At 36.4% G+C, this 19,689-nt stretch overlaps 1 protein-coding gene across 7 annotated transcripts in view; it reads left to right on the forward strand.

Moving 5' to 3' along the window:
• Positions 1 to 19,689, forward strand: part of MLIP (muscular LMNA interacting protein) — a 332,606-nt gene that overhangs the window by 252,940 nt on the left and 59,977 nt on the right. For all 7 annotated transcript variants that reach the window (XM_049894527.1, XM_049894535.1, XM_049894533.1 and 4 more), the window contains one exon: positions 17,794 to 17,922. In XM_049894527.1, the coding sequence (XP_049750484.1) occupies positions 17,794 to 17,922 (129 nt within the window). The remainder of the gene's footprint in view (positions 1 to 17,793; positions 17,923 to 19,689) is intronic.

Here is a 19,689-nt window from a genome sequence, read left to right on the forward strand (position 1 = left end):
AATTATTTATATCCTAGCAATGCAGGCAGGATAGAATGGACAGGATGAGCATAAAGATGCTATTGAAGTTTACAGAAGGAGAAATCACTTTCTGATGGGAGAAGTCAGAAAAAGGTTCAAGGAGAAGGTCGCATTTGATAAAGTAGGGTAGGTTCTAGGCTTGAGGAAACTGGGAAATGAAATATTTCTGATAGGAGAATTAGCAAGCGAATGGTCTAGACTAGTGCTGAGCAATGGAAATATAATGGGAGCCACAAATACAAGCCACATATGTCTTTTCTAGTAGTCACATTAAAATAAAAAAAAAAAAAAGACTCTTTAATCAAAATGTTCAGTAATGGTATCTGGGCACCATCCAGTTCTTTTAGTCTCGTGGCAAAGGAGGCAATTGTTCATGACAATTAACCACACATTCCAAATCCTCCTTCTATTCCAGACTCTCCTTCCTCTGTTGCTCTAGGTGACTAGAGACCAACTGTTGCATCTGGAATGCCTGCTTGCAAGCTTTTAAGACCCCAGGCACTACTCAATGAACTAGGAGGTAGAACAGAAGCACTGAACACGTTATTAGGTCACTTAACTGGGAAGTCCCATTGAAATCATCAAAAGGGGGAAAATGAAGAGTGGGATTTTAAATTCTCATGGAATCTAGATTTTATGAAGCCATGGAGGCTGGATGAACCTCTGGAAATATTGCCCTGAGATAATTCTTAAACCTTACACTTTAAACCAAAAATATCACCTGAAATCTTAAAACCAAACAGTAGTTTAGCTTAACTACTAAACAATGTCTGCCTTGAACATTGTATTCTTTTAAGATCTGTCTATATGGGATCAAATTGACAACAGCAACTCAAAAGATTAGATAGGAAACTTAGGGTACAGTGTGTTTCTGTTATTGGAGGAGGAATTACTCTGAAAATGAGGTTGACAATGGTTACACAACTTGAAAAATGTAATCAAAGTCACTGAATTGTACATGTAGAAATTATCGAATAGGTGTATGTTTTGCTATGTATTTTCTCAACGATAACAAAAGTAAAATATTTTTTAATCAGTACAAAGGATCAGGTAACATTAATTTCAATAATATGTCTTATTTAACGCTCTATATACATATCACCATTTCAACATATAATCAGTATAAAATTATTGAGATATTTTACAATTTTTTTTTTGCACTGTATTCAAAATAAACTATGTATTTTACACTTACTGCACATCTCAATTCAGACAGCCACATTTCAAATGTTGCTAATGGCTACTATATTGAACAGCACAGGTCTAGAGTCTGGAATCTGTTACTTATAGATAAATTTCTGATTAAAAAGAATTACTTTTTCTTATAGTGTTTTGTTTTCCTTGTTATTATGGTGGTTAACAAATTAAAAGAATAAAGTATTTGGCCTAGGTATCACTGGTTAAAGATTTTCTTTATATCTTTGATTTTTTTTTGCTATATTTCTAAATTCCTAAAATAGATACTGTAAGTAAAATTAATGGAAATTTCTACAAAGCAGTTTGAGACCTTAAAAAGGCAAAACAATTGTTTGATAATGTTTTTTTCTCTTTTTAAGCAATTGTTTTGATGGCCCATATTCACAGCCAACAAGTTATCTTGCATTATCATGCCAGAATAACAACAGAAAATGACAATAACATTTTTATTTGTAATCCTGAAAATTCATACAAGGTTGGGTCTTAATGAATAAAAATTCAAAAGGGTTTTGAATAGAAATTCAAAATGGTTGACTTTTAAAAAAGGTGGACTTAATAAAACCACTTGGATATCTGGATCTCCATTCATCAGTGTATATATGGGGTGTGTTTGTGTACGTGTGTTTGTGTAATTTTAGTGTTATTTATTTAGAACAGTGGGAGACAGTACAGTATAATTGAAAGAATCCCGGAATGGGGATTAGAAGACCTACCTTATATTTCTTGCTCTGACACTACTGGGCTAACTGTGGGTAAGTCAGTGAGTCTGAGATTCTGGATCTCAATTTCTTAATTAAACAATGAGAGCATTCTATTACATGCTTCCCAAGATATGCTCCATTGCTGTGAGTCTATGATTAGTAACACTGTGAAGTGAAGAGTTGCTATGGAAACAAATACTGCAATAACATAATGAAGTTGAACAGTTTTCCACTTTAGATATGGAAATATTACAATGACTAATATTAAAATAATAATATGCTTATTTCTTGAGAGCAATGTTTTACGCATTCTCATATATAATGCCACTGAGCATAGTATGCAAAATATAGATTGTAGAAGTTGGATGACTAAATAAATGTGACCTTTATATATAAAGGTCAGTTCTTGCCTTAATAATTTAAGAAATGGCTTCAAAAAGGCAAATATATACAGTGATTTTATAACGTGAAACTAGTTTATCTTATGCAAGAAGCTTCAAAAGAAGATAGAAGGAATACACAGAGTCACTGTCCCAAAAAGAACTGGCCAACTTTCAACCATTTCAGGAGGTAGCATATGGTCAAGAACTGATGGTACTGAAGGAAGAAGTCCAAGCTGCACTGAGGGCATTGCTGAAAAACAAGGCTCCAGGAATTGACGGAATACCAATTGAGATATTTTAACAAACAGATGCAACACTGGAAGTACTCACTCGTCTATGCCAAGAAAGTTGAAAGACAGCTATCTGGCCAACAATCTTAGTTTTCTAGTGCTGCTATTACAAAAATACCACGAGTGAATGGCTTTAACAAAGAGAAATTTATTCTCTCACAGTTTAGGATGCTAGAAGTCAAAATTCAAGGTCCCAGCTCCAGTGGAAGGCTTTCCCTCTCTGTTGGTTCTGAGGGAAGGTCCTTATCATCAATCTTCCTTGGTCTAGGAGCTTCTCAGCACAGGGACTCCAAGTCCAAAGGACAAGCTATTCTCTTGGCTTTTGTTTCTTGGTGGTATGAGGTCCCCCTGTCTCTCTGCTCACTTTTCTCTTTTGTATCTCAAAAGAGATTGGCTTAAAACACAACCTAATCTTGTAGATTGAGTTCTGCCTCATTTATGTAACTTCCTCCAATTCTACCTCATTAACATCATAGAAATAGAATTTATAACACATATGATAATCACATAAGATGACAAAATGGTGGACAATAACATAATACTGGGAATCATGGCCTAGCCAAGTCGACACATATTTTTAGGAATGCAATTCAATCCATGACACCAATCAGTTGGAAGAGATCAATATTTGTACATGTTCCAAAGAAAGGTGATCCATCAGAATGCAGAAAGTATCCAACCCTATCAATATCACACAAAGTAAATTTTTGCTGAAGATCATTCAAAACGGTTGCTGCAGTACATCGACAGGGAACTGCCAGAAATTCAAGCCAGATTCAGAAGAGGATGAGGAACAAGGGATATCACGGCTGATGTCAGATTGATCTTGGCTGAAAGCAGAGCATCCCAGAAAGATGTTTATTTGTGTTTTATTGACTATGCAAAGAGATTTGACTGTATGGGTCATTAACAAATTATGGGTAATATTGCGAAAAATAGGAATTTCAGAACACTTAATTGTGCCCATGTGGAGCTTGTACATAGACAAAGAGGTAGTCATTCGAACAGAACACGGGAATACTGAGTGGTTTAAAATTGGAAAAGGTGTGTGTCATGGTTGTATCCTTTCACCGTATTTATTCAATCTCTATGATGAGCAAATAAGATGAGAAGCTGAACTATATGAAGAAAAACAGGGCATCAGGATTAGAGGAAGGCTCGTTAACAACCTGTTATGCAGATGACACAACCTTGTTTGCTAAAAGTGCAGAGGTCTTGAAGCACTTACTCATAAAGATCAAAGACTAAAGCAGTCACTATGGGCTACACTATAACATAAAGAAAGCAAAAATCCTAACAACTGGACCAATATAGGGTCACTATGATTTGGAATTGGCTCGACGGCAATGGGTTTTTTTTTTTTTTTTTTTTTTACCAATAAGCAACATCATGATAAATGGAGAAAAGATTGGAGTTGTCAAGGATTTCATTTTACTTGGATCCACAATCAACACCCATGGAAGCCGCAGTCAAGAAACCAAAAGACGCATTGCATTGGGCAAATCTGCTGCAAAAGACCTTTTTTAAGTGTTGAAAAGCAAAGATGTTACTTTGAGGACTAAGATGCACCTGACTCAAGCCATGATGTTTTCAATGGTTTCATATGCATGCTAAAGCTGGGCAATGAGTAAGGAAGACCGAAGGAAAGTTTCTGCCTTTTAATTATGATATTGGCAAAGAATATTGAATTTACCATGAACTTCCAGAAGAATGAACAAGTCTGTCTTGGAAGAAGTACAACCAGAATGCTCCTTAGAAGCAAGGATGGCAAGACTCCGTCTCACATACTCTGGACATGTTATCAGGAGGGACCAGTCCCTGGAAAAGGATATCATGCTTGTTAAAGTAGAGGGTCAGTGAAAAACAGTAAGACCCTCGACAAGATGGATTGACACAATGGCTTCAAGAATAGTCTCAAACATAACAATGACTGTGAGGATAGCGTAGGACCAGGCAGCGTTTTGTTCTGTTGTACATAGGTCTCTATGAGTCAGAACCACCTCAATGGGACCTAATAACAACAACAGTAAAGAATGTCTACCTTGAACATTGTGTCCACCTAGGGATGCCAAAAAAAAAAAAAAAAGAAAGAAATATGACTGTCATTTCTTCTTAAAATATTCCATTGTTCACTCTGGAATCTAAATGATTTGGTGTCGGTTTTGTAAAGATATTTTGGGAACTCTTATGAAACTGGTTAATCTGTGCCTCAATTTTTTCTATAAAACAGCATCATAGTACATCAGAACTGGAATTTAGTATTCAGTATTTATTGAGCAAAAATAACTAATTGATAATGTAATAAATAAACCTTTTCTTGTTTAATAAAATAATTCCATTTTTTATTCTCTAGAGGGAAAAATATAAAGCGTAGCTTTGACTGATCTGTAATCCTTTCTTTGCATTTACTTTAGACCTTTTCTCTAAAGAGCCCAAGACATTTCTTTGCCAAGTGTTAAATTAAGTTTTAATCCCAAAACTCTCTTGAGGTTTATGTAGGTTTGTGAATGGATTATAATCAAGCAAGCTCATCACACATAAAAGATGAACATCTCTTAGATTGATATATTTATTCAATTCAATCACTTTGATTTACATTTCATGACATTAACCCTGTATTCACATCACCTGGGAGTAGAATAAATCAGGACAAAAATAACTGCATGCAAGAGATGTTATACAGCATTTGCGTCTTTAAGGGCTTAAAATATTTCTACCCTTGTTAAGTAATGTAATGTATAAATGAAGTTATAGATAACTTTTTCAGCCTTGTGAATGATTTTCCTATAATATTTGTCATCATGAACTTGCTTCAGGATTCATTTCCGAATAATTTGAGTAGTTAAGAGTGCTTTTGGAAAAAAACTTCCATATGCAAGCTTTTTTTTTTTTTTTATTGTGTGTTGCTGAGTCAATTTTGACTTATAGTGACCCCAAGTGACAGAGTAAAACTGCCCCATAGGGTTTCCTAGGCTGTAATCTTTTTGAAAGCAGATTGCCGGGTCTTTGTCCAGTGGAGCCACTAGGTGGGTTTGAACCTTAACCTTTTGTTTATCAGTCAAGCACTTAATCATTGCACCATCTAGGCTCACTGGAAAACAAAACAAAACAATATATGTATATGCATATATAAAATTCATACATTTACCTGTAATATATAAAATAATCTCAGTAATTTTGTTTTTCTAACATATGATACTTATACACATATAAACAGAGCAATATATATTAATGTTTATTGTAAATCCATATATATTTACATATATAGGCTTACAATGCATATGCATATAGATACCATATGACAGGTAATGCTAGTTATATACATACCACCAATCTTCTGTCAGTTTGTTGTACTGTGGTGGCTTGCATGTTGCTATGATGCTGGAAGCTATGCCACCAGTATTTCAAATACCAGCAGGATCACCCGTGATAGACAGGTTTTAGCAGCATTTCCAGGCTAAGAAAACCTAGGAAGGACTTGGCAATCTACTTCTAAAAAAATTGGCCAGTGAAAACCTTATGAATAGCAGTGGAACATCATCTGATATAGTGCAGGAAGGCACTCAAAATATGATTGGGAAGGAGCTGCCTCATTCAAAGTAGAGTTGACATTAATGATGTGGATGTAGTAAAGCTTTCATGACATTCATTTGCTTATGTGGTATGACTCAAAATGAGAATGGCTGCAAACATCCGTTAATAATCAGAGCATGGAAGGTATGAAGTATGAATCTAGGAAAACTGGAAGTCATCAAAAATGAGATGGAACACATAAAGATTGAAATCCTAGGCATTAGTGAGTTTAAATGGACTAATATATGCCATTTTGACTTAGACAATCATATTGTCTACTATGCCAGAAATGACAAATTGAAGAAGAATGGCATCACATTTATTGTCAAAAAGAACATTTCAAGCTTATTTCTGAAGTACAACACTGTCAGTGATAAGATAACATCCATACACCCGCAAGGAAAGCTAGTTAATAAGACTATTACTCAAATTTACACACCAACCACTAATGCCAAAAATGAAGAAATTAAAGATTTTGTACCAATTTCTGCAGACTGAAGTTGATCAAGCATGCAATTGATAATTACTGGAACGTGAAAGTTGTAAACAAAGAAGGATTGGTAGTTGGAAAGTATGATCTCAGTAATAGAAACAATGCCAGAGATCGCATGGTAGAAATTTGCAAGACCAGCTACTTATTTATTGCAAATACCTTTTTACAACAACATAAATGGTAACTATACAAGTGGACCCTGTCAGATGGAATAAACAGAAATCAAATCAACTACATCTATGGAAGAGGCAATGAAGAAGCTCAATACCATCAGTCAGAACAATGCCAGTGGCTGATTGCGAACAGATCATCAGTTGCTCGTATGCAAGTTCAAACTGAAGTTGAAGAAAACTAGAACAAGTCCACAAAAGCCAACATACAACCTTGAGTATATCCCATCTGAATTTAGAGACCATCTCAAGAACAGATTTGACACATTGAACACTAATGACCAAATATCAGACAAGTTGTGTGATGACATCAAGGACATCATAGATGAAGAAATCAAGAGGTCATTAAAAAGACAGGAAAGAAAGCAAAACCAAAATGGATGTCAGAAGAGACTCCGAAACATGCTCTCGAACATATAGTAGGTAAAGCGAATGGAAAAAACGATGAAGTAAAAGAGCAGAATAGCAAGATTTCAAAGGGCAGCTCAAGAAGACAAAGTAAAATATTATAATGACATGTGCAAAGATCTGAAGTTAGAAAACCAAAAAGGAAGAACATGTTTAGCATTTCCCAAGCTGAAAGAACTGAAGAAAAAATTCAAACTTTGAATTACAATGTTGAAGGATTCTATGGGCAAAATATTGAATGATGCAAGAAGCATCAAAAGAAGATGGAAGGAGTACAGAGTCACTGTATCAAAAAGAATTGGTCGAGGTTCAACCATTTCAGGAGGTACAATGAGATCAAGGACTGACGTTGAAGGAAGTAGTCCAAGCTGCACTGAAGGCACTGGTGAAAAACAAGGATCCAGGAATTGACAGAAATACTAATTAGGATGTTTCAACGAACAAGTGCAATGCTGGAAGAGTTCATTCATTTGTGCCAAGAAATTTGTGAGACAGCTACCTGGCCAACCACCTGGAAGAGATAGATATTTGTGCCCGATCCAACAGAATGTGGAAATTGTTGAACGATATCACTAATATCACATGCAAGTAATATTTTGTTGAAGATCATTCAAAAGTGGTTGGAGCAGTTTATTGACAGGGATTTGCCAGAAGAGGACTTGAAACAAGGGATATTGCTGATATGAGACAGATCAGAGAATCCCAGAAAGATGTTTCAAAATTGTTTTATTGACTATGCAAAGGCATTATACCTTGTGGATCATAACAAATTACAGATAACATTGCGAACAATGTATACAGACCAAGAGGTAGTTATTTGAAAAAAAAAAAACAAGGGGATACTGAGTGGTTTAAGTTCAGGATAGATGTACGTCCTGGTTGTATCTTTTCACCATATTTATTCAATCTGTATGCTGAGCGAATAATCTGAGAAGCAGGACTATATGAATAAGAATGTGGCATCAGGATTGGAGGAAGGCTCATCAACAACCTGTAATATGCAGAAAGACTGCAGCCTTCACTATGGATTACACCTTAACATAAAGAAAACAAAAATCCTCACAACTGGACCAATAAGCAACATTATGATAAACAGAGAAAATATTCAAATTTTCAAAGATTTTATTTAACTTGAATCCACAGTCAATGCCTATGGAAGCAGCACTCGAGAAATCAAAGGACATAATCCATTAGGAAAACGTGCTGTAAAAGGCCTCTTTAAAGTGTCTTTAAAGAGGTGGGGCTGACCCAAGCCATGGGGTTCTCAATCCCCTCGTACGCATGTGAAAGCTGGACAATGAATAAGGAAAATCAAAGAAGAATTGATGCCTTTGAATTATGGTGGTGGTAAGTAATATTGAATATACCGTGGACTGCCAGAAGAATGAACAAATCTCTCTTGGAAGAAGTACAGCCAGACTCCCCCTAAGAAGTGAGGATAGCAAGACTTCATCTCCCATGCTTTGGATGTGTTATCAGGAGGAACCAGTCCCTGGAGAAAGACATCATGCTTGGTAAAGTAGTGGGGCAGTGAAAAGGAGGAAAATCAACGAGATGAATTAACACAGTGGCTACAGTGGTCTCAAGTATAGCAAAGATAGGGAGGACTGTGGAGGACCAGGCAGTGTTTCCTTCTATGGTACACAGGTTTCTATGAGTCAGAACTGTCTTGATGGCATCTAACAACAGCTCTTTGTTTATACACGTGTGTGTGTATCACATACAAAAAACCCAAAATTATTGAGAATTGATATGTTATAGTTAAATTATATAAATAGATATATATTTGTAAAATAGACAGTAGTTAAAATTATTTGACTACTTTTTTAGGGGAAATATATAAATTGGGAGCCCTGATGGTTCAGTAGTTAAGCATTTGGGTGCCAACCAGTTAGCAGTTCAAATCCACCACCCACTCCTTGGCAGTTCTACTCTGTCCTATAGAGTCACTATGAGTCGAAATTGACTCGACGGGAGTGGCTTGGTAGTAAATTAATCAAAGTAAAGATATGACAAATTGCTATTGTGGCACAAGCTTAATATAGAAACCATTTGCTATTGAAATTTGATCTTTTAAGGGTGTATCTTATTTTCATGCATTTTTTTCTTTTTTAACTTGGGTTACCTATTGTTTTCATTGCAACGGTCCTAAATAAACAGTCGAAGGGAAAAAAGAACTGTGTGGCTTGTGCCCACCCAGGAATGCAAGGAAAAAAAAAAAAAGAAGAAGAAGAAAGAAAGAAATATACCTGTGATATTTACTCTTAAAGTAAGATATTCCATTGTTTGCTCTGGAATCCAAATGATTTAGTGTTTGGCTTGGGAAGATAATTTGGGAGCTCTTATGAAACTAGTTAATCAATCTGTGCCTCAGTTTTTCCTGTAAAACAGCATCACAGCACATGAGAACTGGAATGAAATTTAGAGATGTGAGTATTGGAAATACCCATCTCTATAACAGAGATTGGAATAACTACTCCATCAACTTGAAAGGATCATTGTAAGGCTCAAGTGTCATAATATGTGAAATTGCCAGTACAGCCCTATGCCTACGGTAGGTATTATTATTGCTCATAAAATATCTGATTTAAGAAGAAATAATCTGATCAGACATTTTACAGACAAGGAAACAGAGGCACACAGAGTTTAAATAGATTATCTAAGATTACAACATTAGTTCTTTTGTCACTCTTCCTCGTTCCGTGCATCTCAAAAAGGAATAATTGCTATTGATTTTAGTTGATTCGAGGAGAATTAGAAAAAACTGATTAAGGAGTTGGGAAATTGGACTTCTACAGGAAGTGCGACATTCATTGGTTGCCTCCTGTGTCACAGGCCTGCCCTGATGCTTTATATTCATTACCTGGCAAAAAGTGATTTCTTATGCAACAAGAGGAGATTGGATTGGGCCAATCAGGGAGCTGAGGTTTTGCACCTGTGGATAGTGCTTCCACTAGCAAAATAAAAAAGAGCAAGAAGGAAGGGCAGGGCTTAAGACCTAAGTTAAACCTTCGCAAAGTTTTCTTAAATTCCCAAGCTGAGTCATCACAATATTTATGGAAGCTGGTGGGGTCTCTTTTCTCTGGAAAAGAGAATAGGTTAGGCTGTCTAAGATGGGTAAATGCTGGCCTTCCTTGGTGATAGGGGAGCCTGGTTTAAGTGACATTTAGCTTTTGCTTTTGAAATTTCATGCCATTACAAAACGTTCAGTGTTGTGCAGGATGGAATACTGAATCTAGAGAGTACAATAATAGATTTCAAAAATAAGCCACATGGCTCTGTACAGGTGAAAGCAAAATGCAGCTTACTGGAACAGTATAAATAAGAGAGTACTTAAACTTGGAGAGACTTTGTTCCCAGTCCTGAATGCCATCTGACGTGTCCTGCTTTAGCGGTGCATGACTCATCTTTCTGAGGGCTCTTGAAGTCTCTGTTGTTCGGAAATTGCAGCCCTGAAAGCTTTCATGTAGAATTGATGTCTTCTTTGAGCTTAAAGGCAGTTTCTCCTTGACCAATTTTTCCTTGACACAACATACTTAGGTGCTATAGCATTCATCATGTATGCCTCTCAGGTTTGAGTCATGCTATTGTCTTTTTAATCATTGAAATATTTCCACCCAGCCAATCTGTGTTGAGTATATTCTCCCAGTATTTCTTGAGCTATGGAATGTGGCTTATAATTATTGAAAACCTGTGTGTGTTTATTTGTATACAATGATTATAGTAATTTTAGAACTTTTTTTGGAAAAGCCCATTAGGTTGGTATTCACTCGGATATCTAGATTACTCAGTGTCAACACTTTATAAGTACAAAATATATTTTAGTTTTTTTCTTTCAAACTCCTTTTATGCTTTTATTCTTTATAAAGTTGTCATGTATATATACATTATAAATGTATATATAATTGTGCTTTAAGTGAAAATTTACAGCTCCAGTTAGTTTCTCTTACAAAAATTTGTACACACATTGTTATGTGACCTTAGTTGTTCTCCCTGTGATGTGACAGCACACTCCTCCTTTCTACCCTGTCTTTCCTGTGTCTGTTCAACCAGCTCCTATCCCTTTCTGCCTTCTCATTTCGCCTCCAGACAGGAGCTGCTCACGTAATCTCATGGCTGTACTTGGACTAAGAAGTACACTCTTCACGAGTATCATTTACGTCTTATAGTCTAGTCTAATCTTTGTCTGAAGAGTTGGCTTTGGGAATGGTTTTAGTTCTGGGTAAACAGAGAGTCCGGGGGTTATATCTTCTGGGGTTCCTCCAGTCTTAGATCATTAAGTCTGTTTTTTTTTTTACTAGAGTTTCAGTTCTGCACCCCACTTTTCTCCTTCTCCGTCAGGGACTCTCTGTTGTGTTCCCTGTCAGGGTGGTCATTGGTGGTAGCCAGGCACCATCTAGTTCTTCTGATCTTAGGCTAATGGAGTCTCTGGTTTATGTGGCCCTTTCTGTCTCTTGGGCTCATATTTTTCTTGTGTCTTTGGTGTTCTTCATTCTCCTTTGCTCCAGGTGGGTTGGGACCAATCGATGCATCTTAGATGGCCACTTGCAAGCTTTTAAGTCTGTCCTGTATATTATCGCATTAGATTCTCACAATCACCTGTGAGTTTGTGTGGAAGAATTGTTATTTCCATTATTTTGATGAAAAACTGAATGTCAGATATCTACAATATTGAGTCAACAGTCCCAGGGATCTGGGCAGTATAAAATTTGTTTTCTTCCAATCTTGGCAGCTTTACCCTATGCTATAGTGTTTTGAGATATTTCTTTGAGGGGAAAAGAAGCTTAAATATTTGCTTCAAAGCATATAATATTGTTTCTTTCAAAGAAGACATACAACCAATTATCATTTATTAACTGAATGAGTGAATCAGTTAAATCATTTGATAATACTACTTTTGTCCACAGTTTTGCATGAGTTTGTATGAGATTTTTACCACAGAAACCATAAAAAAAAAAAAAAAAATCCACTGGAGAATGAAGAAGGAGCCCTGCTAGTACAGAGGGTTAAAGCGCATAGCTCCTAACTAAAATACCGGTGGTTCGAACTCACCAGCTGCTCTGTGGGAGAAAAGTGTGGCAGTCTGCTTCCTTAAAGATTGACAGCCTTGAAATCCCTGTTGGCAATTCTACTCTGTCCTATGGGGCTGCTATGAGTGGGTTTGGTTATTTGGTTTTTGGAGACTGAAGACAAGAATCTGAAGCAAATGGGTGAAGAAACAACCATAGCACTTTTATACGTTCTTTGGATTTATCATATTAGTGGAATTTCTATCTAGTCTCACACAATTTGCTATATGCTGCCTTTTATTACATTCTTACTGTTTTCTTTGCTATACATCTTATCTCAAAAAAAAAAAAAAGCTAAATAAACCTTTGAAAGCTGAGACCCTATCCTTTACATCTTTTGTCCACCTATCTCACCACCCCACCTCTACTATAGTGAAAGGCAATTAAAAAACATTAGTCCATTAGTTGAAGTTACCAATTTAAGAATGATGTTGATCTAAGAAGCCATTTTTTAAAAAATATTAGTAATGGATTCTCTAGGACAGTGCTAGAAATTAATTTTCAACTTTAGTCTACAACCAGAGGCACTGACAACTTGCTATCATAGAATTTTGATTACAAGCTCCAAAGGACAGAAATAATATCATTTTTACATTGCCCCCAGTAGCAGTATTCAAGTATAGGTACATACTTGATGGATTATAAACACAAATGAATAATGGGCTGGGACTAGCACCCACAGGTCTTTGAAACCTGCCAGCGGACCCCATGGATTCCATGTTCTTGTCACTCTATCTCTTGGACTTTTTTTCCCTCAGGACTAACAGTAGAGTCAGCACGATCTCTGACTGATCTCTCTTTTTGGGCTAGTTTAGTTATACTATTACTGGGCAATGAAAATCTTATGGTAGTTCAGCTTTATAACCTCCTCTAACTTGGTTAGTCTAATTTTCTTTGTTTTTCGTTTGGGCACAGGCTTAGCAAATTAGATTTGCCAGAATTAGAGAACCAAAGTCTACTCGAAATCTGAAGACATCAAGTTATTATATGCAATAATGCAATGCAGATTGGAAATTAATAACGGTCAGTCTGTTCTAAAACCTCCCTTTCAATCTGGATGCAGAAGTACAAGGTTAAATAGGTGTCCATGGGATGCAGACCAAGGAAGGTCTCAAGGTGGGCAGCACCAAATTTTCATCGAATGAGTTAGAGCCCAGTGTCTCTTAATTTTTAGTGTGCACATGAATTATCTGGAACCTCTTAAAAATGCAGATTCTGATTCATTTACACCATTATTTGGAGTGGAGCCTGAGATTAACACTTCTGTTTGAAAGGTTGTCAGTTTGAACCCACTTTTTGCTCTGCAGGAGAAAGATGTGGCAGTCTGCTCCCATAAAGATTACAGCCTTGGAAACCCTATGGGGGCAGTTTGAACTCTGTCCTAGGGTCACTATGAGTCAAATCAACTCAACGGTGATGCTTTTTTTTAAACAGGTTTTCAGGTGACCTTGATTCTGCTGATCTCCAGACCGTGCTCTCAGTAGGGAAGTGCTAGCCAAAGAACCCCAAACTAGTTGCCATCAAGTCAATTTCAACTCATGGTGCTTCCATATGTGTCAGGGTAGAACTATACTCCATTGAGTTTTCAGCAACAGATTTTTCAGAATTAGATCACCAGGCCTTTCTTCCTAGGTGCCGCTTAGTGAATGCAAACCTTAAGCCTTTCCGTTAGCCGTCAAGAACATTAACCATTTATATCGTTATTTGGTTAGAGTCATTGAGTTACTCTGTGTTGCAATTTAGCCATTAGCAAGTGTAGATTACATGGTCATCTGACATCAAGGAACTAAGTATTAGGAAGAGCAGAGAGGAAATGAACTAGTATATCAAGAAAGCTTTATGTGTGCCAGCAACACTTTGAGACCCTTGTTTAGATGATGTGTTTGAATGCAGAACAAGCCTTATGCAATAACTCTACGGAATATAAATCCTGAGGGGGCAGAAAGGCATGTTATAAAATGTGGCATTACCCATCATTTAAGGACCTAATTGTGGTTAGAATTATAACCCTTTGGCAGAAGGCCAGGACAGGTTCCAATGGCTTTTACAAGATCATAGAGTCTATTGATGGTATTGGAAACGCTAAAATCTCTCTCCTTGGTTCTTTCCTACCACCAATATCATGCTGATTCTTGGAAGTGGATTTTCGATGAAGTCCAGAGAGACATCAGTGTAAATGCAGTGCTTTGGTGTCTTGGCCATTCTAACTACACAGTTGTTTAGGAGCTGGAGTGCTGGAGTGTGTGTGTGTGTGTGTGTGTGTGCATGTGTATGTGTAGGGAGGAGGGTGATTGTGTGGCTATGTGTAATGAGCAGGACGACATCAGGTCCTACAGTGTTTCAGAAATGCTCTTTTGGCAGGAACATTTCTACATTTAAGAAAAGAAAAACTGCATTTAGCAGGACTAAATTCCTCCCAAAGCAATCATCCCGTCCTAAAGTGGAAAAAACAGGATATCCCCAAAATGTGGAGAAAAGTAAAATGACACAGAATGGGGTAACAATGGTCAAATCTAGGATGTGGCAATTGGTGTGGAAATAAAACAGAAGCAATAAATTTAAGAGCAATCAAAAATTTAAAAAGTAGTAGAACTTGATATCTATCTGTCTGTCTGTCATCTGTCTGTCTCTGTCCATCCTTCTATCTGTCCATCCATCCATTCATCTATCTGTGGAACAGGCATGAAAGTAATTAAGATCATGGGATTGATGATCATACCAGATCTGGACTTAAATCTTAACATCTCCATATATGAGCTGTATGACTTTGGCATGTGACTTGTTCTCTCTAAGCTCCTCAAAGGGTTGTTCGTGATGAATTGATGAGATAATTTATGTAAAATATTAAGCCTGGTCTCATATAGCTGAGATATGGAATCTGGGTGTCTGAGAGAATTATGATGTCATTAACCTGCAATGAGTCCACAAGAGGAATGCTGATTTTGAAACACGGGGAATGGCATGAGCAAGGCACAGAGGATGCCATGAACATGATTTGTTGGTGTACAATGGTTTATAGAGAGTGCATGCACCACCAGGGTTCATTTTCCAACTTGACCAAATACTGAGAGATAGTTGGGTGTGGAGTACACAGTTAAAATTCATACGATGGGACATGTGAAGAATGTTAAAGGCAAACTTTGTCTAGTCTTCTTTTGGCTTGAGTTGGTTTTCATGCCTATGTAATACTGACTACTAGATGACAGTAAGTTAAGGTGCAAGAGCAAAACCAGGCCCAAGGAAAGAGATGATGTAGACAATGTAAGAGTCAGAACAACAGTATCAAGAGCCAGTAAGCAAGCAAGAATGAAGAAGACTTGGAAACTTCACTTAAACCAAGCCTGGGGACACAGAGTCCAAGGAGAGGGAATGTGGAAAATCTGAAGACTAGAAAAATAGGGCAAGAACTGTTGTCAAATTGCTAGACAACCATCAAATCCAGGAAATTCATAGAAACTAAGAAGCATAAAGACTGGTAGAAGAACAGATATGAATCATCAGTAACTGATTTTGATACTGAAGGTGGTTGTCATCCAACTAGGAGTTTTTCTTTCTGGTCTCACCCTGGAGGGGGCTGGTCCCAAGAGAGATGAAGTGGGTGAGAGGCTTCAGGCCAGGGTAACCAAAAGCAGAGACTGCTAACAGCCCAGGGATCGGGCAATCATATTTTTCTGGCACAGGGATTCCTCCAGCATATCAAGCACTCCTGGTGAGATTCCTTCTCTCTGTTTTCCCTTTTCTTTATATTGCCACCAAGCTTAGCACCTAAAGTTCCATGTTGGTTTCAGAACCTGGTAAGCCCTGAGTACTGAAGTTCTTTTTATAGATTTTCTGCCTACAAAGAGGTAGGAAACAGGAAGAAGTAGGAGTAAGAGCAGAAGGAAGGAGAAATGAAAGTGGCAGTCAAATGAGAAAGAGAAAGTCTGGAAAACTTAGGATCATGGCCCAGATAGCGGGCACCTCACTTATTACAGGTGGCTGTAGAAATTGGTAACTACCAGAGCTTCATTCTTATGCTAGGATTTCTAGAGAAATACTGCTCTCATATGTATACTCAACTACAGTGCGTGAATTCATGCATAATTGGATGTTATTTGCTCATTTTTTTCCCCTTGGTAGAGAAATCAGAGTTTCTTAAGTAAGAGATTTTTCTCAGCCTGGGGAAGATACAGGCTTTTCTCAATCTGTATTTCCCCAGTTGGCATACATATGAAAGATAACCGGGAAAATATCAATAGAAAAAAGTATTGCAAAGTGACATTTATTCAAGACTCAAAGTGTATCAGGGGTTTTATAGAGCAGAGAGATAGATGTAGTCCCTGAAGCCTTAACTTGTGAGCACCAACATTAACTAAGTAGAGCTAATTTAGTATTTTCTGAAAGGAAATGGGGTTGAGAAGAGTGATTACTGCACAGTGTTTCAGCAGAAGGAGTATCACAACTTTTTATAGAATTATTCTTGTGTGTTTGGAATGTTTTTGCAAACATCAATCATTTTGTGACATTTTATAGAGTAACAAGATTTTGGGTTGGTGAAACATCATTTTAACACTGCCCCAAACTAAATATCTCTTTCACTGTCCCTGCGGCTGCTGCTTCTTTTTTTTTTTTTTGTCAAATGGACAAGTTTATGACGCCTAGGTGACTGGTATATTAGCTAAAACTCTTCTGATTGCAACTTATAGAAGTAAACTTGTATAATATGAAAAGAGGAAACTAGTGTAAAAGCAAAGGGAAGTCTTAGAGAACGTCAGGCAGGAAATTCAGCTGATTCCCAGGGATGCTTTGTGATTGTATTCTGGAAAGTCTGCAAGTATCTCTCATCTCTGGGTGAGGCCTCCTCATGAACTTTGCTCTCTCCTTCTTGATTTTGGAAAATCTGCTTTTTCTGGCAAATTAAGTCTTTCCCATGGCTCCCAAATTGGTATTTTTTCAACCTTCCTAAGTTATTGAAAAGAGACAATCTGTTTGCCTCCATGCCCCAACTTAGGTCAGAAGGCCACCCCTGGTTCCATCACGCATGATGTAAACATGGATTCTGGGGGTTCAGCCCTGTAGATTTGGGGGCATAGAGACAGATACCAGAAAAAAGGAAGTGGTTATGGGCTTGGTGATGTGCCAAATTTGTCTATCTTAATATACCCGGAATTCTGCTCATCACAATGAATATTTATCAAATAAAATATTTGTTGACCTTATGCACTAATGGATAGAGGAGCCCTTATGACTAGATGAACGAAGAAGTTTTTGCATTTTGAACATCACAACAGTGGATCATTATGAATCAGTTGCTATAACAATCAACTTCAGACTAAAGTTGCATTAGTTAAAATAATTTGATATTCAGGCTCTTTTTGTGAATTTGTAAAATCACTTTAAAATTAAAAAATTTAAATTTTAGTGAAAAAAACATTTGAAGGACATAATAATACGTATATTCATTTTAATAGTGTTTATTTATCTCTCTCTTTAAATTTACTTGATGAAGACTAAGCCTGGAGTAATTCGCCCAGTTCCTGTAAAATCCAAAATTTTCCTGAAAAAAGAAGAGGAAATCTATGAACCCAACCCTTTTAGTAAATACCTGGAAGATGACAGTGACCTCTTTTCCGAGCAGGTGAGCATACACGTGAGAAAATATTTGATGTTTTGATATATGACTTTATAAAATATGGAGATGCCTCTATGAATATAGTATGTGTGAGAAAAATGTCCATTTGATTATAGTACCTTTGGTAATAAAAAGGTTAACGTTTTTATAAGAAGAAGGAATTCTAATAAATTCCCGGGATGGTATTTTAAAACATAGCAACATTTCTTTTTCCTAAAATTTTTCTACTTAGTGCTGGTTTTGCTTCAGGATCAAGAAATTACTCTCTATAAAATCCATGAAATTACTGGTTGGATGGGGCAGGCAGATTTTGTATTTTTATTTCTAAAATGTTGATTCCCTTTAAAGAGATACAATGTTTGGAACATTAGTCACCGCTGGCAAAAGTCCTTCACATTTGTATTAACATCTGCCATATACTAGCTCTAAGATACTGGGTAACTCATTTCATCTTTTTAGGGTTCAGTTTCTTAATCTGTAAGAGGACACATTTAAATTAGGTGACTATTAAGGACCCTTTAAACTCTAAAATTTAGATTACTTAAAAATGTATTATTAACCTTGACTGGGTCTGAAATCCTTATATGGCCTAGAAAAAATTCATTATAAATATATTTTCATGATTAGCCATAGTTTTTATGTTTATAAAATGGAGAGGAAAATAGTTTCTATGTATCTATGTATACTTTGCGAAGACTGCTATGATTGAGATAAGTTTGAATTTTTTTTAGAAGATAAGAACTAAAAATCATTGAAAATAAATAATTCAGGCAGCTGTTTTCATCTTATGGAATTAAATGTTGCCCTCAATTTAAACAGAGAAATCTTATTGATTCATAGAATCGTCTTCACTAATTCCACATATAACAGAAATGGAAATTCCTGTTAGGAATGCATATCTCCATCATCGTCAAGAACACTTATTAAATACCTATTGCTTGCATGACACTAGCATTTCAGAGACTTAACATGAAATTTTGGAGAGTAGGAGATCATTATAAAAAGTGTAAAAGGATAATCTAGTATTTATGTGAAAAATAAAATGCCCACAGTAAAATAAATTTCACATGTTATCCATGTAGCCTACATTCTTCAAAATATATATAATACTGCTGGAAATTATATTTTCATTCTTTTTTGTTAGTATAATTTATGCATTTTATTTCAAACAAGATTCCTTGTAGAATATCAAGTTAACCTACTGGTAATTTATTACCATTTACTTTTTACTGTCTTCTGAAATAATAAATTCCATTTTTGAGTGCAGGAAATCCTCGTTAAGAGCATTTCTTGTTATTGTGTTTCCTGACTATAAAAGCAACTTTAAATCTCTATTTATGTTATAATATAAATCTATGTATTTCCAGATAATTTGCTGAAAACTTGATCTCTTTTGCAAGTATTAAGGTATCACAGACATAATCTAATTTTTACATTTTTTTTCCATCAGTTTATTTTTGTTTGTATCCCAACTTGAGTGTGGAACAGGAGTCTGCAGACTGTCAGAATAGAAAGAAGTCTAGCATATTATGTAAAAGCAAATTTCAAACATCCTCTGGTCTTCGTCATTGACCTTACATGACAGGGAAAACATATGAAACCTTGAGGCTGCAGCAGACCTGGAAAACTGCACGTACTATCAACTGGCCTCTTTATATAGAGCTCTAACTACCATCTCATTGGGTCCAGAATCTACAATGATTTTATAGGAGCTTTATTTTTTCTGATATCAAAGAGAGCCCACAAGAGTAGTTGCTAAGATCGACTTAAAAA

This window comes from Elephas maximus, chromosome 1, assembly GCF_024166365.1.
Source record: "Elephas maximus indicus isolate mEleMax1 chromosome 1, mEleMax1 primary haplotype, whole genome shotgun sequence".
Lineage (NCBI taxonomy): Eukaryota > Metazoa > Chordata > Mammalia > Proboscidea > Elephantidae > Elephas > Elephas maximus.